Below are 26,957 nucleotides of genomic sequence, written 5' to 3'. Positions count from 1 at the left end.
TTTATTTTATAAAAGATAAATGTGACCTAAAGCAGGTCAGAGAACGACAAGGTGGCCACATGATCTCTACCTCTGATGTTTGTGCCAGCAGCAGTTTAATTTATTACATGTGTAACTTACATTTGTTAAGGTGATATAAAGTTACACAACATGGACAAACTTTATCACTTGTACACATGTTGTTACCATAACTCACTAACTAAAACCCACCATTAAGGAAACTCCAAGGAAAGATGTGGATGACAACACTCTACTACTCTACAAAGGTAGATTTAATAATCACTTTTCTTTATCGTATTAATCACACAGAGAGGAATTAGAAAACAGAATCGATATGATAAACTATATTTCCTGTAACATCAATGAAAGCTCAGCATGAAGCTTTAACCAAAGTTTGAACTCTTGAAGGGATTAAAGGGAATGCACCTTCCAGAAGGTTTCAGTGGATTTATCTGCATCTTCAGAGATGACATAATTATAATATATAATTATTACACTATCAAACTGGTTCATGTTAGCCCTTTAAATTGATTTATTCTATTGGTGATTTTCTTGTAATTATACGTTTTGAAGGCAGCCTTTTAAAAGTTGTATTTATTTATTTTTTTTCAAATGAGGAAATGTGAAACAGTACATAGTCGCACTCAACATGCAACACTAACACCTGCGGTTAAAGTCTGCAGGGGATCAAGACAATAGGAAAACTAGTAGAGTGGGAAAAGATACTAAAAGGCATTCCTCGAATAAGAACACAATTGTGGAATAAAACACAGAGTGATTGAAAACACTGCAGGCAGACAAATGACTGGAGGAAGCGCTTCATATGAACCACTGAGAGACGCTCATCCTCAGTCTCCCTGCGCCGGTCCATGTGGATGAATATGACGGTAAGATGGGGTCCGGTGCGTCTTACCCAGCAGCCCATAATTCCTAGCAGCGTCCCTTTTGGTTGGTAGGCTTTCACAGACATCTTCCCATTGGAAGTTTAGCGCGTCACGATGAGGGCGGACAGTGGTGTGGTCCACGCAGCCTGTGTCAGGGGAGGATGAGGGTGCCGCCTAAAAGCGTGCCGAGGTATTGGATGCGTGTTGTTGCTAGGGGCGTGGGCTGTGCCGTGAAATATTTTAGTTTTCTCAGACCTGAAAGAGATTGCGTTCACAAGACAACGGCCTCATCATCTGGACGAGAGACGGGCCGAGAGCCGCCTGCTCCAGGGGAAACTGTGCCGCAGTGGGCATAATCTGATAAGCGCTTCTGTCCATCCTGCGCTCCGCCACAGGACAACAGCAGGGAGAGGAAGAAAGTACGTGCGGGTAGTTAAAGGAATAATGCGGAGAATCTGAGCTCACACTTCTCGGAACTTGTTCTGATTTTCTTCCGGAACACCTGCGATTTATTTGCATCAACCGGAGCCCGGGTGGCCGCGTCTTTCCAGCGGATGACAGCTGCGCACTTGGTCGTCCCGTGATGTGTCTGTGGGGTGGATTAGTGCGCAGCACAGCCTAAACATCCTGGCCTGTCAACCGGAGGCCATGTGATTTAATCTGCGGAACAAATCACATTTTTATAGTTTGCGCTGGAGCGGGGACCTTATGCAATGTGGAGGAAACTGTTTTCGTGAGCTCATAGGTTGAACTGGCAATGACATCAGGCTTAACTTGAATATCTCTGTGCTGTATTGCAGCAAGGTGGACCGGGGCGTGAGGTGGTGGCAAGGAGCAATGCACGCATCCTCCCAGCGGGACATTTTGTGGAGATGTTGCGTGTCCTAAGCAAATTCAAGGTATAAGGCCATACATCCTGAGCTGGCGAACTGCGTCACTGCACGCGAGTGTTGCAGGTAGGCAGCAAACTCTCCCAGCAGCACCGGGAGAGCAGCATGCTCATCATCATCGCTGCACAATGTCGCCGGTAAGTGTTTGACAAGTTACCGGGGATGGATTCGGCGGACGATTCAAGAAAAGATCCGCCGCTGGGATCCACATTTTCCTCAGCACCCAATTTAGATTCGGACATTAATGCCAATGCCCGTAGGCCTGTTTATGAGAACGGGACAGACCACAATGTCAACATCCAAAACGCAGCCCTGCGAGGAGCGAGTGACCCCAGCGCGTATCCCTCCACAGACTACCAGGGGCTCATCCGCCAGAGGTTCGTCCGCCGGAACTTGTGGGTGTCCGACGCCGAGGAGCAGCCTGTGGACTCACCGGAGTGTGTCAACAGCAGCCCGATGCTCACCATTGACCTGCGGACCATCGTTGATCGGAGTCGGACTCGGGTTCTGCATGGAGCCCGGCTGGGCCTCGGGGAGACTTCAAGCACGGAGAGTCAGGTGGGGCTGAAGGACAGCGCCACAGAGAGCCTGAGCGCCGACGAGGAGAAAGGGGACAGGACAGAAACCGAGCCAAAGGCAGAGGTTGCGCCCGCGGATGTCACAGGTAAATCCGGAAGTGACGAGAACGAAGAGGAGCCCGGGATGAAGGCTGTGTCCACTTCACCTGGGGGGCGATTCCTCAAGTTTGACATTGAGCTGGGGAGAGGGTCCTTCAAAACCGTCTATAAAGGTCTTGACACCGACACCTGGGTCGAAGTGGCATGGTGTGAACTCCAGGTGGGTTCAGTTACAATTACAATTTCAGTGGTTCAGTGGTCATTCAACTCCAACATCAAATAATAGGCCTGCGGGCTCTGTGGCACAGTGTGTGATGTATGAAAGTGTGCGTGTGTGTGTGCACCCTTGATCTCAGGATCCAGCATCTGGATCTTTCAGGATGTGTTATGTCAAAGGACTAGTTCAATTACACGGGAACTTCATTCATTTGAGGGCAAGACAGTCAGATGTGTACATTTCCCCTCTGACCATGTGACCACCTGGACCAGAACCAGAGCACATCTAACAAACTTTTCGTCCAGGGTGTCTCAGGTAATGAAGGAGGGGTCCATGGCACTTTAATACCTGCTTAAAGGTGCCTTAATATCAACAAGTGAATATTGATTATTGTCTGATTATTCTGTTTATAATTATGGTTCATTTTGTTCTTCCTCTCTCACCAGGTTCAGCCACTCGTTATTGAGGAACAGGATACATTTGATTAACCAGTCAGCAGTTACAGGCATTTGTGTTACACTGATGATGAGATATTTATCAAAGTATAGTTCTTTCCTATGTGTTTAAAATCTCATATTGCTGAGGTATAACGCTGGACGGTTCCCAGGTCAGATTCTGGGTTAGCCCATTCTGCTCTCCATCATGTCTTTATTAGTGAGCCGTCATGTAATGTTCGTTCTCACTGTGGAACTGAGGAAAAGTACTTGTTCAGAGTTTTGTTACAGGGCTCAGTGAGGAGGAAGAAAGTCTGTCAGTCATGTAGTTTTTACTTTGCTCAGCGTTTATGCCAACGTTCCCTCGCATTATTCATAGCTCCAACGTTGTCATCATTTAGTTTTGTCACCCAAAGGCATTCATAATGTCTACATTCTCCTTATTTCTGCACACTCTGATTTATAATGAAACCGAACTGAAGTCATTCTGCTAAGCCGTATTCAGCCTTTATGCGCAGTGTCAGCAGCTGAACTCCACATACTGTAATTAGTCAGAATTTTAGCATGGGGCTAATATAAACACGTAGCTTCACAGCAGCGAGAGCTTACTGTGTCGCTAATCTGTGTATGTGGTAATCTAATGATCAGTTTAGATGCTATCCATGTGATAGACAGATTAGCCTGCAGACAGATCTGAAGACAGTGGTTGCCCTTTCAGGGCTCAAAATGTGCTGAGCTTTTGCAGTCTGTCCAGAGCAAATAAATACCGTGCACTTTTTTTTTTTCTTCACATTATACCCAGGCTTAGGTTGCAACAAAACCAGTGTACCAGACATTTGTAAAGTTTCTGATACTCGAGGAAGATTTCTTAGCTTCATTGGGAACGGTTTGCAGAGCAGCCACTGTTTTATGTCTTTGACATAGCTTTACTAAAGCTATTATCCGAAGAATTCATAATATACGTTTCTTTCTGATGAATTCCTGGAAAGCCTGCCTTAAGTATAAAAACAACCCATCAAGTGTTTCAGCAGTATGCAACTTTTTTTTTTTTTTTTCTCAGGAAAATAATCTTTCCAAACTTTGATGAGCTGCTTTGCTGTTGGATTGTTTTAGTCAATGCACTGACTGTGACTTGTTCTGGGGTTTAGCAGGGGGACCAAGCTGGATCAGGCTGAGTCAGTGCCTCAACATCGTTGTTATGAGCGTTTAAATCACATTAAATTACCGTAATGAGAGTAACGTTTGTGACTTTGAGGCCCAGCTCTGCAGCACAATTTTCTAGATTTAGTGCGGCTTCACAGCGTGCAGAGTTGATGCTTTTTTTGTCTTCCTACTCTTGCAGAATCCAGGTTCACCCTGTCAGGCCCAAGGGAATAAGTAATAAAAATTACAGCCCAACTCAGTCCCGTTCAGACATAGAATCAAATCAGCATTACCTTGTGCTTATCTCACAGCTCTCGTTGGCAACATCACCAGTCTAGATGCCAGTGAGGCAAGAAAACTGAAGTTCTCCACTTTGTTAATGTTAACACCAAAATATACGTGTGATGAAGCTGATTTGGATGTGAACCTGCAATCAATCCTTGTAGGAATTACAGGCCCCAATTGATTGTGCACAAGGTAATGCATTGTCTCCTGCTAACATCCCACAATTCAGCTTTGTCTCTCCGCTTCTGTGACTTGAATTTAATAACGCAGTGTTAAGTAATACACAGTGTTGCTCATATAGGAGTAAAACATTAGCTTCAGTTTTCAGGTCTTCATTAGGGATTTAAAGGGATTTTAAAGTGTGCCTGCAGTCTTTTTTTAGTAGGCCTTGTCATCTGTTGAGAGAGAAAGCAAAAACTAGCATTTTTGAACACTTCTACATTATTAACACCTTTCAAGAGGAAGAGTAGTTTTTTTTTTTGAATGTGGAAAGGGAAACACCACACATGCATTCCAGGAAAAGAATGCATGTGTGGTGATCTCTGCAGAAAGTGTATTTGTACAGTGTGTGTGTGTGTGTGTGTGTGTGTGTGTGTGTGTGTGTGTGTGTGTGTGTGTGTGTGTGTGTGTGTGTGTGTGTGTGTGCGCGTGCGCGTCTGAGCAGGTTCTTAGGGGAGATCTAGTGATGATTCAACCATTCTGTCCCCAGAGGTGAGGCCTTGCCCTTCAGTGCCTGTGTGCCTGGCTCACAAAACGCCACTGTAACTCAGATCGTTTACCGCCTGTATACTGTGCGTGTGTGTGTGTGTGTGTGTGTGTGTGTGTGTGTGTGTGTGTGTTTGGGAGTAAGACTAAGAGTGAGACAGCAGAAAACATAAATGCTCATAGAAAGATTTCTAAATCAGATCTGAAGAAGAGCTGCTGCCTGAATATTGAGCAGCGCAGACCACTCGTCTTGTTACTTATTTATCCACTAAATGATGAACAAACATCTGCTGAGCAAGTTGTTGACCTGAAAATTAGCAGATTACGCAACATGACTTAGTGAAATGCCGAATCACTTTAGCACTTTGAGATCTGATCTCGCTGTTGTACACCATTTGCCTTGTTTGATTGCTTAGTGATGAATACTAAACATGGATTTATACCCCTGTGGTAATGCCACACAGATGTGTCTGGAGAGTGAATCCTGCTGATGCAGCCCTCTGCACCAAGGCAGAGTGAGGAGAGAGGGAAAGGGTGGGTTCAGCTCAGGACAGCGTGTAAGATTTGGAGTATTTGATACACAACAAAACAAGTCCTCTAATATTTGAATTAATCGCAGCGTTGTGTCCTCCCCACTCCACACTCCATTAGATACAAATATCAGTGCTGCTAATATATTTTCTTACTCAGTTTTTATTGTGCAAAATGACGTCTCAGTAAAGCTGATAATGTGCTGTAAGTGCCACACCCTGCTTAGATCTTCTCTCTGCAAAGAATCGTTAACAATCTGTATGTAAACTGCCTTGGAAAATTGGACAGTATGGACAGAGAGATGAGACAGACTGAAATGCATTTGTTGTCATTACGAATCAGCATTATGAAGGTAGCTGAAGGCTGAGGTGAGTCTGTCACAGCGCTGCACGTAATCTAAGACGCACTGGGCTGTGCACTGCATAGATCACTATGGGCTGTGAATGAAATCTGACTCCCCAGCATCAGTCAATAATCAATGCCAAAAGATGTACAGGAGGCTCCTGTCCTCATTGAAGACTCTAAATGCACCCTCATCGTTGTCGTTAAAATGTGCCTATCAAGACAGCAGGACAGAAAATCTGGAGGTCGTGTAGCATTTGTCGTGGCTCAAGCCTTTGACTTGGATCTGTCATGCTGACTGGAGAGAAACAGAAATGTAGAGGATGTTCGCTGTCAGCTGTTTTACTATTTATACAACAGTTGAGGGTAGGCAGGGGCCAAAATATTGATCCAGTATACACGGATTCACTCAGGCTTGAACACCCAAAGACACAAGATTTAAACTCTGAAGAATAGTACACAGTAACTGCTGCGTGTCAGAGCTTTATCTTGATGTTTCAGGCTTTGTGATGGAAAATCTTGGTCCATCTTGCTATTATTAATCCTTGATTTTCTTTTTTTTTTGTTTCAATTTTTCTACCAGGGACACATTTGATATTTTCTGATTAAAAATGCAATTTAGTCTTGTTTATCTCTCGTGACTGAATGTGTCTCTGCATCACAACACAGATGAAATAAGGCTTTCACTTCCTGTGAAAATGTAGTCAGGATTCCACTCATAGTTGTGGTGGGGTGTGTTTTATACACAGTGGTAATATAAAGAGTAAATGGTCCAGACCCCCATATTTACACACAAAATGCCAAAGTTGTGTTCACTCTAAACATGAGCTACAGGCAGTTCTTAACTGAGCTCCACTCCTGAAACTCTATTTAAAGAAGGTTGAAAATGTATTTCATCTCTTCCGTTACGCTTTATAGAAGAAAAACACTGAACATGATGATGATTCAGCCCCTCCTTCCTCCTCCACCTCTCCTCTAACCTATAAAATCTGGACAAATTGATCATGGCTGGAGCTGCTCCTCAGATAAGGCTCCAGAATACAGACAGACTCATTTTCTCATTTTAAAAAATTAATTGTCTTCCTCCATTTTCCCTAGGAACGGAAACTGTCCAAGGTTGAGAGACAGAGGTTCAAGGAGGAGGCAGAGATGTTAAAGGCCCTCCAGCACCCCAACATTGTGCGATTTTATGACTTCTGGGAATCACCGGTTAAAGGGAAGAAGTGTATCGTTCTGGTGACAGAGCTAATGACCTCAGGGACGCTAAAAACGTGAGAGTCCACTTGAAAATACAAAAGAAAATCATTTTCTATAATTACCTTCACTGTATGTTTGAGATATCTTGGTGTGCTCCCCATCTTATCTTATATTTGACAGTAAATCACTGATGCAAATATTAGTCTCTTATTGCTGCTTCTATTAGTCAGTTTAAAACAACCTTACAGTAATGACCATTAGACCGTCCACATCATGTGTATCAAGTTTCATACCGATTGAATCACACCATTACAGTAAATGTAGTGCTAGAGCTTAAGAGAGACTGAAACTCCAAGATGTTGCTCGTGGTAAAAAAAAAGTGAGTAACTGTGACGATAGCATTGGTTTCTTGCTCAAAGCTTAATTAATTAACGAAACAATTGAATCCAACAAAAAGTATGGGCAAACAAAGTTTTCAGGCAGTCGTGAGGAGATTAGTTTGAGAATAGAAAAGTCATCAGAGATTTGTATTGACTGTTTGTTGGCAGCTGATGCTTAATGACAGCAATAACAATCCACTGCAAAGTCTCAGCTTCATCACCACAGCGACTAGTGGGGACAGACCTTGATACGTCTATTTGTCTTTTAATCTTCGACGTGTTTTGAAAAGCAAATGTCTGTCCTGGTATATTTATCCTCCCACAGGTATCTGAAGCGCTTTAAGGTGATGAAGCCTAAAGTTCTGAGGAGCTGGTGCAGGCAGATTCTCAAAGGCCTCCACTTCCTCCACACAAGGACGCCTCCAATCATCCACAGAGACCTCAAGTGCGACAACATCTTCATCACTGGTCCTACAGGCTCTGTCAAAATAGGAGACCTGGGCCTGGCAACGCTGAAGAGGGCCTCATTTGCGAAAAGTGTTATTGGTTAGTTATTAGCTCGTTGGCAATACTCTGTTTTATTGAGCTGTGAGCAGATAATGTATTTTAAACTTGCATGAACTGAATAAGGGGGGTAGGGGTGGGCGATATGGTCCAAAAATACTATCATGATTTTTCAGTGTATCTCTGGGATAACCAAATATGGCGTGCAGCTTGCTAAAGATTCGCTGATGCTATGCTGAGCCACTCAACCAGGTGCTTCTGCTTGTGGTGGTGAAATAAGCTTCTTTTATTACCCCCTTTTGTTGTTACATTCTTCTTGCACATCTTACATATTATCATGGTTTGTTACTTATCTGATCATTTGTAACCAAACCAAATCATACTAAAAATGAAACAACTGAACAATGTGCTATGGCACACCCTTACTCAGGGCAGCTGAAGCAAGCCATGATCACAACAATGACATTCTACCTTTTAAGGCAGACTTGCTGCTTATTTACACTTTCAGCAGATGCAGAGCGACATTAGCATGAACTTGGAATTGTGATTCACTAACATTCACTCTGTTTTTAACCTCTGTTTTGGTCTCTACCAACTCCCGAGTGAAATATCTGGCTCTTTAGTCGTTCAGTGCACCACGGTGTTCACCAGCTAGTTGCTAACTGTGTCTGTCTGCTGTTTGGTGTTGGGCAGGAAGAGTACAGTTAAGCTCAACGTCGATGAAAGACATGATAATGCCAAAACAGTAAAGTTGTGGGCCATTAAAACCAAAACAACGACCTGAAGGACACTGTAAAGCTCTCTAGAGTCATAGGGGCATTGCGCTATGAGTGACCCCTTTCACATAGTTTGTCATGTGATCAATTGTTAATGCAGAAATATTGATTATAGCTTCTTGAAAATCTAAAACATGAAAAATTGATGTGTCTAAATATCAGCTTTTCTACAGGCCGTTTAAAATGCTACTAGCTCACATTTGTATTAAAGCACAAATCTGTACGTTATTTCAATCTTAAGTTTAGTTGTGTTTTAAACGTTACAGACATCTATGAGTAGATCCTTCCAGGTGTACAATCTTGGTAAATGTTCAGGGGACAGAAGTGTGCTTTAGGACAACCCATATTCTATAATTTTTACACAGTGAAATCATTTCACATTAAAGAATCATTTGCAAAACAGCTGCATCATTTTATAGAGTTAAAGTTGCACAGAACATCCAAAATTTACCTCGTCTGTCCTTTAAGTGATTAGACAGTTCTTGAAATTGTGACTAAGCAGCTGTGTTGGATTTCAGTCCTCGACACTAACACTGATCTTACCTAAATGGGATGAAACAAGTTGAATGTGAGCGTGTAATTTATCATCCTCTCTTACATTAATTCTCCAGGCACTCCAGAGTTCATGGCCCCAGAGATGTATGAGGAGCATTATGATGAGGCTGTGGATGTCTATGCCTTTGGGATGTGTATGCTGGAGATGGCCACCTCAGAATACCCCTACTCTGAGTGTCAAAATGCTGCTCAGATCTACCGCAAAGTCACCAGTGTGAGTTCACAGTTAAACTGCACAAAAGCTAGTACAACTATTTCATGGATTTTTTGAAGACCCAGCCACATTTCTTGTGACATTAATCATGTATATTGTTTCTTAAATGCAGGCTGTATCGTATCTAATACAGTAAATCAGTTAATTTTGGAGAGGGAGTTAATCTGGGAGAGATGCAGAGTTTGCAACTAATGGTGATTCTTACTATTAATTAATCATATATTTTTGAATAGACTCATGAAGCATGCATTATTTCAAATGTTAAAACTGAGGACAGCAGCCCAGTACATTCATCCAAAGAAAAAGTAAGTTTTAAAATCTTGGATTTAGTCTGACCAGCAGCCAAAACACTACCTGCATTTACAGTGATGATACTGGCAACTTTAAAGTAAGACTGTGTATCTTTTGCCAGGCAGCAGCCACTGTGGCTACAAAGTGACAGTGATGGAGTAATGTTTAGTGCTACAGTTAAACTACTATTTAACATTGAGCTAAAGTAAAAAATGCAAAATGTGATAGTGTCACAAGTGATGAGAAGAGTCATAAAGTCAGTGTGCTAACTCCAAAATGCATGTTAGACAGCAATACTTACCTGTTTACCTAAAGGAATTCACCTTTCATTTGTAAGAAGAACAATGTGTTATGTCTGCTTTCAGCGGCTGCATAGTCTCGCTTTAACCAGCAAATGTTTAGTATTTGTATTTTATAAATGACTCCGACACTCATCATCATTTTAATCAGTTCTTTGTGGATTAACTAATCAGCCAACGAAGCATTCCAGCCCTCTGAAAGTCCTCTTACACACGAGTAGCTTCTTAATCCCCAGAGTTGAGATGTCTGGGAGAAAATGAGTTTTTGGAGAGTTTGTCATTAATGTTTTTTGACGCTGCAGACAGTAGTTCCTTCGGCTGTTACTCCCTATATACTGCTGTGTTGAGCGTGTCTGCTGGTCAGTTGAAACATGTTGATGCTGGTTTGTTTTGCAGGGGGTGAAACCTGCCAGCTACAGTAAAGTCAGTGACCCAGAAATAAAGGAAATAATCGGGGAATGTATCTGTCACAGATGGGAGGAAAGGTAAGTGGACCAGGACCTATGACAGCGCCTCGGGGCTTGCGACACATTTTGTATGTGGGTCGAGGTTATCCTTCCCGTGTTGTTTTGTTTCTGTTCCGACAGTGTGACGTGTACGCCAGTATTTGGCTCTGGCACAGTTGATGCTTCTGTGTGTTGTGTATGGTTAGGCTTACAGTGACCTTTACTGCAGGTCAGTAGCTGCTGCTTGTGTATTTCCTGCAGGTACTCCATCAAGGACCTCCTGAATCATGCATTCTTTGCAGAGGATACAGGCGTGAGGGTGGAGCTCAATGAAGATGACGATGGGAAGAAGTCATCCATTGCTTTGAAGCTGTGGGTTGAAGATCCTAAAAAGCTGAAGGGGAAATACAAGGACACTGGTGCCATTGAGTTTACCTTTGACTTGGTGAGCGAGGTCCCAGAGGTCGTTGCCCAAGAAATGGTAAATATGAATAGTTTGACTTTTTCTTCATGCCATCAGGTGTTCACTTGATTATCATTATCATATCTCACTACGTGGGTAGCCCTTTTCATTAGACTCGTTTGAGTGTCTCTCTTTTGACCTTGGCTTTTGTTGGTACAGGCCAGAGAGCACTTTGTATTCCACAGTCGATGCTGCCATAGCCTTGGAAAACACTCATTTCTGACACTTCAAAAATAGGTTTAACTCATTGCGTAAGGAATATTAAACTGCAGTTAACCGTAGCAACAATACTTCTTCTTTGTGCTACATCACCAGTTTATTTCCATTAATTCCACAGGCCAAAGCATGGGTTAAGCTGGCTACAGACAAACTTTGAAAAAAATGGATGGTGATGTCAACACCCTTTCTCATTTTCCCTGTGATAAGTGCCTGAGGTACAGGCACAATTACAACCAATGATGTAGCAGAGGTAATGCAATGAGGTGCTTTTGATATATGACAACTCATTGTGGATTATTAACTGAGCAGTATCATTCCATCACAGAGGTCCCTGTGTGTGGATGATGTGTCTTGTAATAACGCAGTCATATTTACTTTGAAGCACAACCTCAGGTCGTTTTAATTAGATGTAAGGTAACTGGGAGTGGGTTAGTGGTCATGTCTGTAATGGTAGGCTTGAGGCATGTACTGTATTGTATTGATTGAAACCAGAGCAACTTATCAGTTGATCTTTGCTCTTCCGTGAAGTTATGAGAATGAACAATAAGGCAGGTCTCTGTGGTTCAGAGGGAAAATAGACTATAGATTTGTTGATTTATCACAGAAGGTGTTGAATTACAATCATGACGTAGTTCATTCTGAGCTGCAGCAAGCATCTTACCTGTGCCCTGTAGGTGGAATCAGGTTTTTTCCTGGACTGCGATGTGAAGATAGTCGGAAAGTCCATCAGGGACCGCGTGGCTCTCATCAAATGGAGGAGGGAGCGGACTGTTTCGTCAGGAAATGGTGAGGCAGTGGTGACGAAGACGCAGCAGAACCTGCTGCAGGTGCCCGGTCCTGGTGTATCACAAGCAGCCGCATTAGCTACGACAGATTATGAGGACCAAGAGGTGGAGCAGCACACCCTGATCTGCGCCGTGCCAGCCACCACGTCTGCCACATGTGAGAACCTGCAATTACACACGCACCTGAATGTACTGTACATCATACAACCTCGGCCTCTGGTAATGAATCAAATCACTTTTAAAACTCATTCAGCCATTAAAAGGAAATTACACTGACCCTGACTAGAAATGGTTAAACTGACATCTGTGAATGTAAGAAACGAACCAAGAGAAGGCGACTGCAGCATCTGAGTAACACCTATTAGTCATCAATGAGACATCATCACCCAGCTTTTGAATTTTAATGAGATGCTACTCCACTTCTCCCTCTGCCCTTCCTCAGTGTCTGTCCTTCCTGCGGGGCATCGCGGTGAATTATAATGTTTTATTCACTCTGTTTTTACAGCTGACAGTGGAGTTGGCTCTACCATGCAATTAGATGATCTAAACAATCAGCAAAATGGCCCCTACCAGTCACTTCCAGAGCCCATTTCCACAGCTCAGATGGTCTACAGTCCTCCTGCACAGGTTAACCCTCAACTGCACCAGGGGCCCTACCAGCAACCCACAGCACAGGCCTCGCATGAAAACTACACACAAGCATCCACTCAATTACACCAGGGAGCCTACCAGCAAACCACAGGTCAGCTGCATCCTGGGGCCTATCAACAACCTGCGGCACAACCACACCAGGGGCCTTATCAGTCTCAAACAGTGAGTGAAAGCATTTCTTATTTCTGTGGCAGCTTTCTTAAATCCTTCATTTTTTGAGTTGTTTTCTGAAATAACAACATTTTTATTTTCTTTTTTGGAACGATACCTGATCAGCGTCACTACAGTGATCCCTTTGTATGCCAACACAGCCTGCTCATCACTGAGAGCACGGCGTGTTTTAGGCGTGGAAGCACCTCCCTGGTTGAGATGTTACGTTGTAGGACGCACTCTCTCACTAAGGCAATGAATCCCAGCCCCTGTCTGTGTCTGCCTCAGGATGTGGCTTCAGCACACAGAACAGAAAACTCTGTGCATGCGACAGACTACCTATCCCCTGCTCAGAATCCGCCATTATTATCTCCTCTCTTATCCCCAGATCAACACTTTCATCATGACTCAGCGAGTCATTTCAATTCACCTCTCCTTCCCCTGAATTTACAACCTCCCTCGGAGCTCCGTCTGAGCGTCCCACGCAGCCCTCCATCCCACCAACACTGCAAAGCTTGCATGTCTCTGTTCCTGAGCGATAGGACAAAGGGAGGCAGATCTCTGGGACACACACATATACGCTCTTTCTCTGCATCCGCCCAGTTTACTTCAGTCTCTAAGGCAGGCTCACCCACATCTCCTCATCTGGCAAGGTCTCCTACAGTCCCTCTACCTCCTCTTGTGGGCTCACCCTCTCCCCCACCAGCAAACAGTCAAACAACCCTCATCTCTTCACCTTCACATCTTTGCCCACTCCCACGGAGTTTGTATGAAGGTGGAGATCTCACTCTTCTCAACCACTGTCTCCATCATATCGTCAGTCGGAGGACCAGTTCCCCCACCCTCTCTGCTAATCATCCAATGCACAGCCACGGGGAGGTTGGGGGTAACGCCTGCTCAGTATTCGAGCATATAGACAAGAGGCAGAGCCTGGATGTCCCACTCTTCTCTTATCCAAATCTGGACAAGAATCTGATGCTGACACCGTATGACAGTGAAGGCAGACCAGATCCACTGGTAGGTTAGGGAAGGAGGTGTCGTGTAGGCTAAATCTTGCCATAGCAGCAGCCTGATGCCTCTTTCATGATTCTGCTAGCTGCTTCGCTCCTCTGGCCTTCCCATGATGGTAACAAAACCAGCCCAATACCCAGTCTCTGCTCCTGCCTAATCCAAAATAAGGCTTAAATTTCCCTGTTAAAGAAAAGTTGGGTTGTTACATAGCAAAAGAGCGTGGCAGTGTACGAAATAATGTGCTAGCACAGTGTATGGCAGTATGGCTGATGAACGCTATAACTTCCCTTTTCCATTTTAGCTTGCTTTATTGAACCTTGCCAGCCTCTCTACCTTCTTGCTCATGACTAAACCAGCTTTGACACACTGCACATTTGAACCTTAATCTTAATTTGTTGAAGCAAACATACAAACATGATCATGTCATACCTAAACTCAGGGTCCAATAAATGTGATCTCTCTCATGTGTTTCTGACAGACAGTTTCTGCTCCGGCTACGCCAGCCCCTATTGTGCACCAGAGTAGACAGACAGCACAGAGCTTCCCAGCTGCAGCCCCCACTCTACAGCTTACTGCCCAGCCCAGCCAGGAGCAGGTACTGCTTGCATTTAGCTGCGACAGGCCCTGGCATCAGCTGTAGTGAGACACAAAAAGCAGAATTTGGCATCACAAGTTTGAAAGTCACCCCTCGCAGCCCGCTTGGAGCTGCCTGACAAGGTCATGTTAATTTGAGTGTGTTTGGATTGCTGGTTGATCTAAACTCAACAGCAGATTTCTGTTTCCAATGACTTAGCATGTTTGGAATGTAGGCTAGCTAAAGGCTTGCAAGCTACACCATTAAAGCTGAACACCTGTCCAATTATTAATGGTTCTTCATGCTTGTCTGACATCCAGAATTACTAATTCTATCATTCAGTGTCAAATATTAAAGTTAAAAATTAATGTGCAATTAAGTGGCCCCAGCCATCTGAAAACACACTATTTGTAGGGTGGGTGAGGTAAAAAGTGCACCTGATCTTCCCTTCTCAATGCATCATCATGTACTGTATATCTATATACATATGTGTGTTTGTGAATGATTTTCATGTGGTTTGTGCTGCCTTCCCATTTATCTTTCCTCCCTTTAGTGCCATCTCCAACCAGCTGCTGTCCTGCCCCAGGTAGAGCCATCATCTCTTATAACTTACTGTGGGCTACAGCACCATACACTGCAAAGCATACAGAAAAGCTGAATTGCATTAGGTCTACCTGCCCTGCTTCTCCCCTTTATTAAAGTATAGCTTTTAGACCAGAATATCTTGTCAGTTTTATTCAGAGTAACCCATATTCTCCAGTAAAAGTGAAAAGCGAATGTTTGATTTTCTTCCTTAGCTGTTATCTGCTGACCAGCCTACATCTCACCTGAGTCCTCCTGACATATCTACCAGTTTTCCACAGTCAATCTCCAGTGCTCCTCCCCCACTCCTGCCTCTGCAGATCAGCACACAGGTGCGTTGTAGCATTAGAAACACCATCCGAGGTAGAGAGAGAGAGTTGGTAGAAACATCATACAAAAGTTAATTTAATATAGGTTACAGGGATGAGTCATATACAAAGGGCCTGTGTGAATGCTATTTCTATCGACTGGCTGTCTTTGTTCATTTTATATCATTTTCCCTTTTTCTCTCCCAGTTTCCCTCACCATATCCTGTTATTCAAACGGGGGGCATCAAGCCCCCTCCTGTCCCTCTAGGTCCTCTGCCATGTGCCTACAGCAGCAATGGCCCTCCTATGTGTAGCTCTCACTTCTCACCTTCACCCCACTATCCCTCCCTTCCTCTGACCCCTCATGTTACCTTTCCCTCAATACCTACTCTCAGCACCCCTCAAACCCCTCTGCCGTCACCTCAGCACGTGCCCAATGTGGCACTCCCTGTTCCACTTCTTGCCATGACCATGTCCCTTGCAGTGCCCCAGCAGCAGGGCAGCCCTTTCACATCTCAGACAAACTTCACTAGCCTCCATACCACCCATTCCTTACCTCTCTCCCAGGTACAACCCACCCCATACCCCGCCCCCTACCCTGAGCAGGAACTGGCTGAGCAGCCTGTCCAGGTGAATATGTGACTCGGTTCTCACTGTAATGGTTGCGTCATGAGAAATCTGTCGTACTAAGGTGGCAATGTGTCTTAGTCGTTGGTGTAATGCATGCAGGGCATGCGTTTGGGGATTTAGAGGTGAACAATATTTGTATTAACTAATGAATAATTTCCCAAATGTGCTATTTTTTCCAGGTACAGGCAGTTGCACCACAGGGGAATTTGGGAGATGTTCACCTTTTGGCTCCAGTCCACCCTGTCTTACCTGCTGTTCAGACTCATCTCTGGGGAAGTGGAGTAGAGGCAGAAACGACTGCGGCTGGCCTCGACTTAACTGTAGCCCCTACAGTTCCAGCTCCAGTCCCAGCCTCATTCTCAGTCTCAGTCTCAGCTACAGCCCAAGTCGAAACTCAAGCCCCAACACAAACGCCAGCTCTGGTCCCAGCACAAAACCAACCACCTGTCCCAGTATCAGCTCAAGCTGCAGCCGTGCCTCAAAGTCCAGCTTCAACCCTTGTTAAAGCCCCAACTTCAGTCCCAATACAAGTTCCAACAGCAGTGCCAGCTCTAGCCTCAGTCCCTGTTCAAGCACCAGTCTCTGCATCAGGTCCCACTTTTGAGCCACAAAATAGCTCATTGACAAGCTCAGAGACATCTTCTGCAATTGGGAAACCCAAACTCTCAGCCGCAAGTTTAGCCTCGGCCCCCATCCCTGTCACGCTGCCAGCCTCGGCTCAGTCTGCAGCCCCTGCTCACGCTCCACCTCCTGTCGCAGCTTCAGTCCCAGCTCCGGCTCTGCAGCCTGCTGGCACCCAGACAGCAGTCTCAGTGTCTGAGTGTGCCAGCCTGGCCACAACTCAGCAAAACCTCGAGTCAACATCTGCATCCAGCACCCTTCAACAAGAGCCCTGTGTAGAGGTAGGGATAAAGCCAAAGTTTGCATGTTTTCAAGTGTCTATATGCATAACTATGCATATTCTTAAGAATTTGCCCTGCGTCAGTGACATCTAATTGTGACTCTCAAAGCACGTTCAAACCACAGGCTGGTTTTCAAATTACATTCACATCAGTTTTCTACCTCTATTCCATCTTGAAAGCAGCCTCTCCACCTGAGACCAAAAAAGCCCTTTAAGGTCAAACGCTAATAGCTCACTAGTGCTCTAAAGTCTTGCAGCGATTCCAATTTGTATAAAATAAAACTTTCCTAACTGTTTTGCACCGGCCCATTTTTCTTTCTTCAGGATGTGCTTCAGGACAAACCAGTATCTTTGCCCAGTTACGCCTATGACAGGTGTGTGTCACGTTTTTCACTGACTTTCAGCCTTTTACAGATTCTTTTCATAACTTTATGTGTCTCCAACCTACATGATTAATTGTTTTTTTCCTTTGATAGTCTCAACTCTGATGTGGCATCTGGTAAGGAAACAAGTGACGGCTATGACAGCCTGGCTAGTGGAGGGAAGGGGGACGGAAAACCCAGGAAACACCACCGCAAGTCTGCCCGCACACGCTCCCGGCAGGAGAAGACCAGCAAGCCTAAACTGAGCATGCTCAATGTGAGTCGTGATGCAGTTTGTGACAGTTTAAGTTGCATATTTTTAAAAAGCGCAATGTGTTTGATTGTGAAAGTGTAACCTGCCCCCACAGGTTTGCAACACTGGCGATAAAATGGTCGAATGCCAGCTGGAGACTCACAACCACAAAATGGTGACATTTAAATTTGATCTGGATGGAGATGCTCCAGAGGAAATTGCGACTTACATGGTTCGTTCAACCTTTAACAGTTTGCAGTCTGTTGGTTATATTTATGACACTGTTTTACATCTTCAAAACTTTATGCCTTCAGGTAGAGAATGGCTTTATCCTGCTGTTAGAGAAGGAGATCTTCATTGACCAGCTGAAAGACATTGTGGATAAAGCTGAAGACATGCTGAATGAAGACACAGAGGGTGAAAGGGCCTCCACCTTGAGCTGCAGTCCTCAACAAGGACAAATCTGTGAAGTGCTGGTGGGAGAAGTAAGATGGCGGTAGATACAGATAAAGCGCGTACAGATACTTATGCTAGATTTCTAGATTTAGACGTGGACTGAGACATACGCATGGATATGGTGAAAGACAACTAAACACAGAGTGGCAAGCAGGAGACTGACTTCGCTGTCATCTGTCTCTCGCTCCACAGAGTCCACAGCCTGGAGCACCTCAGCCTGTCTATCAGCAGAATGGTAACATAATTATCTCATTCAGAACTGTAGCCATCTGCCTGCCTCGTAAACCCTTTTTGCATATGTCACACACACTTAAACAAAGGGTGATAATTGTCTGATCTCTTGAATTGCAGTTCTTCATACAGGAAAGAGATGGTTCATAATCTGCCCTGTAGAGGAGACGCCCACTTCCAGCCAGGAGACCCCATCTGATGGCACAGCTACGCAGTCTCCAGGGAGTTCAGCCACCACCCAGCCTGCTGACAGTGGCACTGCAAGGCCTTCTGCATCCAGAGGTGACTTTGTTTCTACGGAGCAATTTCAGCACAAAGTTTCACAGCTTCACAGAGCTACAGCACCTCCTTGTGGCAGCTGAATGAAAGGCAGCTGTTGTGTGCTGCTATGACTTTAGAAAAGGTTTAACATAAAACTAAATTTTCTCTCATCTTCCTGTTTTTCCTCCTGCAGAAGAGGGCTCATCCTCCACAATGTCAGGTGGAAGTGGAGGCTTCACCTATGATGTGTATGGATTCTGCAGCCCTCCAATAATGTCCAACACGGACCCTCTCCTCTTTGCCACTCTGTCTCCCCCTGTGTCTGCTCCCCCTACCCTTCAGTCAGTGTCCTCAGTGGAGCCTGCGGGCAGCTCGGTGCAGCCCAGTGTTCACCAGGCTCAGCCAGCCAGAGCTCAAACTTTGCCCCCATCATCCCCACATACATCTTTCCCAGTTGATGAGTCCCAGGAATCCCCTTTGGGCTCCATCTCCCCGATCCATGCAGCTCAGCAGATGCCTGACATGACGTGTCCCGTTTCTGTGGCTGATGAGGTGCCCTGCTGCCCTCTGGTCATGCCCCTGTCTCTGGATGTGAGCGGTTTACAGGGGGGGTCTCCTCTCACCCCTCTTCCACTCCAGGAGCCAGGTTCAGCCAAAGAGCCGCTATCTGTCTCTTATGCCTCTGCAGCGCGGAGCGAGCGTCCACAGCAGTCTGTGGTGCTCCACCAGCCGTTTTCCACCGTGGGAGGGGCCAAAGTGCCCTCACTACCCCAGAGCCCGGCGCCGTCCCAGCACGGCGCAGGGCCCAGTGAGTCAGATGGCGAAGGACGGGTGGGCCGCGGGGGCTTTGTAGACAGCACCATAAAAACACTGGATGAGAAACTAAGGAACTTGCTCTACCAGGAATATGCTCCCATGTATCCATCAGGCAGCGCTGCAGAGACACCAGGCTCCGGCACCGAGTACATCCAGTCTCCTCCGGGTCCAGACAGCGCTACAGGAGGGTCAGGGAACAGCACGCCAGGGCCGATGGGGGAGGGACGCTACAGGACAGGAGAACAGCTGGTCAGTGCAATAATCAGTAACTTTTTAAATGACGTAAATGTTTTATATAAATTACAGCTGCAGTTTATTATAGTATATTTAGTTGAAATGTAAAGTTTCGACTTTGGAAACAGCAGCTGACAAAACAATCTCAGCACATGGTCCATTAGTCGCTGTTTGAAATCGTACCACTTTGTCTCCCTCAGCAGGTGGTTTTTGCCCAGCTGACATGGAATTGTAGATGTTCAAATGAAATTTTTTTTTCCAAGCAGTTGAAAAGAAATTTCACTCTTGACCAGTGAAAAGCAGTTGACAAAATTGTTTCACCACGAGGTGCATTAAGTATTTAGTATCAATCTGCTGGGGTAGACTGTGTGATATGATTGACAGCTTGAGAACAGCAACTAAAATGAGCTTGTGGTCAGACTGTTTTCTGTGTATTTGTGTGTTAAGATTTTTTTTTTAATTATGTGTATTTCAGATTGTTTTATGAAAAAAATGGCATGCTTTTTATTTGTTTTCACAGATTCAGTTGTTGTCTAATGTTAGTCTCTGCATTTAAAGACCAGTCAATCAATTTGTGAGTAATAGAGGGGTAAACATATTTTGACATACGTTAATAACATACAAAAATAAAACTATTTGCACACAGGGGGAGATTCTACATTTAACGTCTTGTGAATAATATTTTTCACACGTTTTTACTTATATTCATGTTTCTAAATATGTCAAATACAAGGAAAATATGGAAATACTATTTAGTAAATCAGGTTTAAAATATTTTAACTATACTGTATGCTATTTGGATACATGGACATACATTTCTGTTGCATAAGGAATTTGAAGAAAAACTGTTCTGCTTTCGCAAGAGCTACAGAAAGATTTCATGAGAAATATTTAGTGAGACAGCACCCTTTCAGGCAATATTAACAGTTACATAACAGGACAATGATAAACGGTTTGTGTTGCAGTTTTCCCATGACTGTGTTTTGTTCATCTCTCATCCTGTCACCTCTATTAGCCTCAAATTCCAGAGAGAATGGATAGTTTGAGCACACTGAGTGACTCAGCCGTGTGTGGTATGTACAGCAGGCACTATTCAATCTAACAAAGCTGGCATCATTAACTTCTAACTAAACTTTCACTGTTGATCGCTGCAGTGCCACAGTGTTCACTGTTGTGGAAAATCTTTGCAGCTTCCTTGTCAAGAAGGCACGTTCCTCACTCTGCTTCCTGCTCTGGAACAAGAGGAAGATTTAAGGTACAAAAGGGAGACTTTTCTCACCTTTGAGGGGGAATTAGAATTGTCTTTCAGATTACCTCAAGCACATTTGCTATTACAGAAGCATTACCTGCTGCACTGTGTAGATCCGGTTTATCTTTTCTGCTTTTTGGCAGATAATCTCCGTTCCTCCTGAAGTGGCCAACAGACGAGATGTGAAGCAAAGGAGCTGGAGCAGCGCGGCCTCACCGGCGCACCCCGGAGGATTCAGCGTGGAACACGCTCAGGCTGAGGTCATGGCTGCCTCCACCACAATTGGCCGTTTCTCTGTGGTGAGCACTGAAGATGACATCACACAGAGGACACGCTGCAGCCGCTACTCTGCCCCGCCTGATTTCTACCTGGACACACCTCCTTCCATGGCCAAGCGGGGCTCCCTGCCTCGCACCCTGACCTCGCCCTCTGTCCCTGTGGATGTCACGGTCCATGCTCGTTTCCTGTCCTCAGACTCAGGGGCAGAGAGCAGCCCTGCAAAGCTGGCTCCCGCCACCCCATCTCAGCACACCCGTTCCGAGCGCAGAGGAAGTGACCTCATGAAGAGGGCAGTGGCCTTCCTCCGTCGCTCAGGGCGCAGCAGCAGTGTGCAGAGCTCTGACTCACCCAGTAGGCATGGAGGTGTGCACGGCTCAGCCTATGCCAGCAGTGATAATGACTCAGAGATGGAGGACTCGGACATGAAGAGGGAACTACAGAGACTCAGGGAGAAGTAAGTTCAGCAAGGGGTTTACTTTTTGCCTCATTTATTGTCTTTAAATGAGAATATTTTGTCAGTTAGCTTGCACATGAGCAGTATATTCCTGCTTCTATCCGCTCAGGCATCTGAGGGAGATCTCTGAGCTGCAGGCCAATCAGCGAGGGGAAGTGGAGCTGCTCTATCGACGGCTCGGCAAAGCCCCCCCTCCTGGCCTGGGTCTCTCACACATTGCACCACACGCCGGCCGGAGAAAGAGGTCCAGCAAGCACAGACTGAAGCCTGGCAAACTTCTCAGCCCGCTGGTTCAACAGTTTAGAAATGTCACAACCAAGAGTAGTGACTCCAGCAGATCCAGTGAGTCCTCTTTCAGAATTTCCAGTATTATAGGTTGTATATTTACAGCAACAGCAAGCAGTGTACCTCTCTGATTCCTGTGTGTGTGTGTCCAGGTGCTGCTACAGGTACAGGTGAGCCCACAGTGAGTTTGAATGGCTCTCCAGCCAAACGGTCTTTCCCCACTCATGGCAGGGCACGATCATGCACCAGCCACCTCCCCAGCTCGACCTCAGAGCCCGTGCAGACTCAGCAGCCCTGTTCCCTCAAGGGCTCTTTGTCTTCTGATAACATTTACGCTGGACTACATGGAGATGGCTCCGGCACACACGCTCCACCCGGACAAGGTGATCACCAGCGACACACAACAGAAGATATAAGCTGAGCAGTCCCTAATTCTAGACTGTAAACAACAGAGCATCAATAACAAACGCTTGTTTGTGGTGGATATTTCAATGTGTGCTCTTCTTACCCCGGTGTCTTCTTCCTCTTCCCTCTAACCCTAACCCTCCTCTACAGGCTGGTCTAATTACCCTCAAACATCTGAGAGAGTGACCTATAAATCGAGTAGCAAGCCACGAGCTAGATTTCTCAGTGGGCCTGTGTCTTTGTCTATCTGTTTGTATCTCCTCTCTTCCAGCATAGCTTCACTTTTTTGTTTTCCATATTTTCTATTTTTCTACTTTTCGCTCACTGGTATCTTCTTTTCTGTCTTTGTCACATATTCTACAACACTGCTGGTTTTCTTTTGCTTCGTCCTTTATTACTTGAATTTATCTTGTATTTTTGCTTGCACAGAAATATATTGCTTATTCAAACCCCTGAAGAATAATAAATTGAAATGTAAAGATTTTGATCGATTCAATGTTTTGTTTTTATTGCAAACACAATATTCTCCAAAAAAGAAAGAGCAAGAATTTGGCCCATTACGATATTGAATAATTTTTACTGATCATTCCTGTTTATTGGACCAGTTGCCTTGTTTCATAAGTTTGAGGTTTGGATAATCAAAGTTTATCTTTACACTGATCATTATCTTACATTTAAGTGTCTCTAACTGATGCTTGTGCTGTTATCCACCTCTTAACACACACATTTTTGTGACTTATGCACCCTGCATTACTAGGCACTGGACTTCTGCATGCCACATTCACCCCAATCTGCAATAACATTTCTAATCTCTCATCTCTTCTTAACCTCTCTGTCTCCTTTTTCTTACCTCTGTCTCTCTACCGCTCTAACACTGCACTTTGACGTGGCTGTCACCTGGACCGATTGCATGATATTGCTAATAAATGGACTGTCTGGTTTCAGGGGACTTTTTGCTTTATTTACCCATCAGTTAGTTTGGTTTTAGTTTGCTCCTTTGTTTTGTGGCAGTATTCAGCAGCTTTGTTTTGCACTGCATCCTGTTATTGAACATCATTACCAGCTCATGGGTAGGATTATTTGTATTAAGTCTTTTTTGTCTTGCAGGGTCAACGCTGAAGCGACTGTGTCTTGGCAAAGAGCGTGGCAGCAGTGCGTAGAATTATTGTGTCTCAAATGAATTCATTTAAAATCCTGTTAGTTTATCTCAGTCTAATCAGCTCAATAAACATGGTGTCACAGTGTACGTGAATGTGTGTCCTCTCAGGGTCTGGAGCCGGGCCAGGGGCTTTCAATCAATCACAGCAGGCGCCTGCCGGTGCCACACCTCCTTCTCATCAGCCAGTAATGGGACTGGCCCAAGCTCAGGCCAATAACAGCAACAACAAGACAGGCACATACACTGGTGCATCCATGAGTGTCAATGAAAACAACCTGCCTGAAGACTTACAACGGCTGATGGACGACTGGGCCCAGGAGGTTCTCATTGTCACCCGCAGGCCTCGTACTAACTCTCTGAGCATCAGCGGGCAGCAGCTTTGGGATCACGTTGTGCCTCGAACATGTGGACAACTGGCCAGTGCTTCAGATGTGAGTTTCATGGTGGTTATGTGCCAGTTTGTGTTCAGCCAACCCTGTAGTCACAAAAAAGAAAAATGGTTAAAACATTAAACAACCTTTATTAAAATTGAGTTTATAAAAGAGGTACAGTGAAAGTCCCATATATATCCACAGTGGTTAAATGATGAGGCCTGAAGTGGAGAAGTTGCACTGGCTTGCAGAGGTTCACAACACAAGAATAGCTAAGGAGTGACAAAACTTGATTTGCCTCGAATTTGGTGCTATTTGCCCTATTACTTCCTATTTCTACACTTACAGTCATGGTTTGTGTCATCATAATGAAAAGAAATGAAAGGTATGCTGCACATTTCATTACAAGTAGCGTGCTCTACAGTGAAATACCTATGAAGATAGTTTGTTAGTTAGTTATTATTTAACCCTTTCAGGTATCTTCATGGACAGCCCCAGATCCAGAGACCTGCAGTCCTCCCCTGCCATGGCCTGACAGCCCTGGGTCAACAATGATGACCACCTCCTCCACAGCGCCCCATCCCAGTGATCAGCTCCACTCTCCTGCTCCATTCAGGGCCTTGTCCTCACCTCTCTCGGTCAGCCACTGGCCTGGGTTTCTCTTCCCCCTCCCTGCAGGAGTCTTTGCCTTTCCTGCCGTACCCTCAGCCCAGGATGACCCCAGCCCCACTCCAGCTCCATCATATCAGCCCCCCGACCCCAAAGCCAGGACTCTCTAATTTGAGTAGCATTGTGTCTTCCAATTCTGTTACCAAAAATAAATCTCATGATAGGTCTAGTCAATCTTATGTGCATATACTGTATATATTTAACCAGCATGAATTTAACCATATGTACATACTCGTCTCCATCCTTGAGTTTTATGGTATTTGTTTCATTTGCATCAACATACCTCATGTCCATATTGCAGTACATAATCCTTGAGTGCAGTGTAATGTTAGTAGTACAATTAAAAAATGTATAATTAGCCAAATCGGGCTTAAAAGTGCAGATTTTTGTCATTGCTTATGTATGTACCTTACCACCCATTGAATGTACATAATGTACTGGTCATTCATGCTGTGTTTATATAAATAGTTCATGTTTGTGTTGCTCATATCACCCCAATATATAAGCTGCCGTGTGTATATATGAATTCTTGTTAGTCTGTACATAGCTCCTGTGTTTGTACAGTTAACATTAGATAATCCATAGGTTGGTGCTGCAGATACGTGTCTTAATGCAACACCTAATTAGCCACCATCATGCCGTCACTGTGAAGACTTGACATCCTGGTCACTAGGACCGGTTGCTTTACTCAGCTCTCTCAGTCCAAGGATAGGTTTCATTCATCATCGATGAAATGCTTCCAGCACAAGCGCTTGAAAAATCCTTAAGAGATTTGAATGAACTTGAACTTTATCTTCAGGTGGGAAAGACACCTGTGAGAGTGCCTTGAATTGCAGTTTCAATTTTATGAAAAAAAGCATTTAGATTCAAAGCAGACACTAGATGTTCTATATACGCTTTCACCTTCAAAGGTAAATTATGTGATTTGAATAATGAATGTGGATCGAAACATGTTTAATTTAGCAACAAAACATAATTGAACACTATAATCTGGTCGTGTTGCAGTTCATAAAATATCACAGATTGTAAGAAGAAATCTTGTTCACTGAAGTTTCCTTGTGGGATTTGCTCTACCACCTGCACCACCGCCTGCATGAATACACTGATATTCTGAATGTGCACAGGTTGATGTGGTGAGTTACAGGAGGATATTGTTAAGAGAAACCGGCATTGAAACCATACGACAAGGAGGGCTGAAGGACTCAACGTACGAGTCAAAGTCATAATCATACCATACCTCTACTAATGCAATCTGTAGCTTTACATATTGTTGCCTTTGTGGATTTTAAGAGATTACTGTGTGGCCGGTTGTTATTTGATAAATGTTGATGATACGATGATGTTAGAGGCACAAGAAGAATGTGAATTATTGAGAAGCCACAACTGTTTGACATGTTATTTGTACAATGCATAGGTTTACTAAATTATGTTTATTAGATGTTGGCCTCACAAGATCATCTGGCTCACACAGCTAATTGTATGTATTATGGCTGACTTAATTCAAACATCACCGAATATTACCCCATCACTGATTCAGTTATTGCAATACTTCTATTTTACAACGTCTATAATGCTCTCTGAAGAATAGTCTGTTGAATGCATCAGTGTTTTTATGCATTCTTCAGAAACAAAGCTGTGACAAAAATGTATGACGTAGGACAGATATAATGAGTCAGACAGTTCTTGAAAACTGAGAAAGCTGCTATTGACAGTTTGTGCCGACTGCAGACAGTACTTAACAAAGCAGTTATTCAGATCTCTTCGTGGCCTGTTTCCCAACTCATAGCTCCTTCAGTTCTAACATGCTTTTTACAATTAAAGGGGCAATCCAGCAATTTAGTGTTACACTTCCATGCAGCTGGGTTAGGGTTAGAGAGTGTCAAAAGAGGCCAAAGTATCCTGACTTTTAGTCCTGACTGTGGCTTACGCTCTAGAAATGCTGGAACCTACATTTCCCATAATGCAGCTCAGTGTATCCAAATTTTTTCAGAGCCACAGAGGACATTGTACAACAGTTATCACAGACTAAGTAGTGGTTCTTGTGATGAGTAAACTGAACATTATTCATAAAATCTCTGGAGTGCCCCTTTAAAATCTTTCCACATTTGCATAGTTTTACAATATTTTGAGTTAAACTGAATATTTGTCTTACAGGTTTCTACCATGATGACAGACATTTTTTTTTGGTTTTGCTTTCTTGAGATCATCCTCTATGCAGCCATTTTCTTTGTGCTTCACACAGTAACTCCTGTCTTTGATCTCTTTAATGCTTGCAGTGAACGCTAGGTGTATGATTGCTTTTGCCTGCTGTACCACCTGTTTTCCTTGCCATTTCCTGACCTCGTTCTCATCGGGACTCTTTCACAAAAACTGTACATACTTGAAGACAGAAATAATAAATTCATTTTTGCTTGACACCATACAATATTAGACATGTATGTGTTTCATTCACAGTGCACACTGAACATATGAAGCCAGACTATCTGTGT

The 26,957-nt window shown here is 44.3% G+C and overlaps 1 protein-coding gene across 1 annotated transcript; it reads left to right on the top strand.

Annotated features, from left to right (window-relative positions):
* Positions 1 to 991: 991 nt before the first annotated feature.
* On the top strand, positions 992 to 26,893 carry wnk2 (WNK lysine deficient protein kinase 2). The gene is made up of 29 exons (XM_070959954.1): positions 992 to 2,611; positions 7,147 to 7,319; positions 7,951 to 8,171; positions 9,517 to 9,674; positions 10,661 to 10,749; positions 10,972 to 11,191; positions 12,067 to 12,334; positions 12,683 to 12,990; positions 14,468 to 14,584; positions 15,117 to 15,149; positions 15,361 to 15,477; positions 15,661 to 16,083; positions 16,263 to 16,985; positions 17,309 to 17,358; positions 17,461 to 17,623; positions 17,715 to 17,831; positions 17,914 to 18,084; positions 18,248 to 18,290; positions 18,407 to 18,568; positions 18,741 to 19,612; positions 20,613 to 20,670; positions 20,788 to 20,852; positions 20,990 to 21,579; positions 21,689 to 21,921; positions 22,017 to 22,247; positions 22,420 to 22,518; positions 23,377 to 23,421; positions 23,537 to 23,859; positions 24,276 to 26,893. Exons 1-29 carry the CDS (start codon positions 1,937 to 1,939, stop codon positions 24,576 to 24,578), a joined length of 7,050 nt encoding a protein of 2,349 aa, XP_070816055.1. The 5' UTR covers positions 992 to 1,936; the 3' UTR covers positions 24,579 to 26,893.
* Positions 26,894 to 26,957: the final 64 nt, after the last annotated feature.

The sequence above is a fragment of the Chaetodon trifascialis genome, chromosome 3 (genome assembly GCF_039877785.1).
Source record: "Chaetodon trifascialis isolate fChaTrf1 chromosome 3, fChaTrf1.hap1, whole genome shotgun sequence".
NCBI classification, from domain to species: Eukaryota; Metazoa; Chordata; class Actinopteri; order Chaetodontiformes; family Chaetodontidae; genus Chaetodon; species Chaetodon trifascialis.
The sequence above is the reverse complement of the archived record's forward strand: the minus strand, read 5'-3'. Positions and strand labels throughout refer to the sequence as shown.

Coding starts and splice junctions, on each gene's coding strand:
- wnk2 (XM_070959954.1), top strand. CDS start 1,937: ATGGATTCGGCGGACGATTCAAGAAAAGATCCGCCGCTGGGATCCACA. Junction 15,478..15,660: donor CTCTGCAGATCAGCACACAG/GTGCGTTGTAGC, acceptor TTTCTCTCCCAG/TTTCCCTCACCATATCCTGT. Junction 22,248..22,419: donor ACACGCTCCACCCGGACAAG/GTGATCACCAGC, acceptor CCTCCTCTACAG/GCTGGTCTAATTACCCTCAA.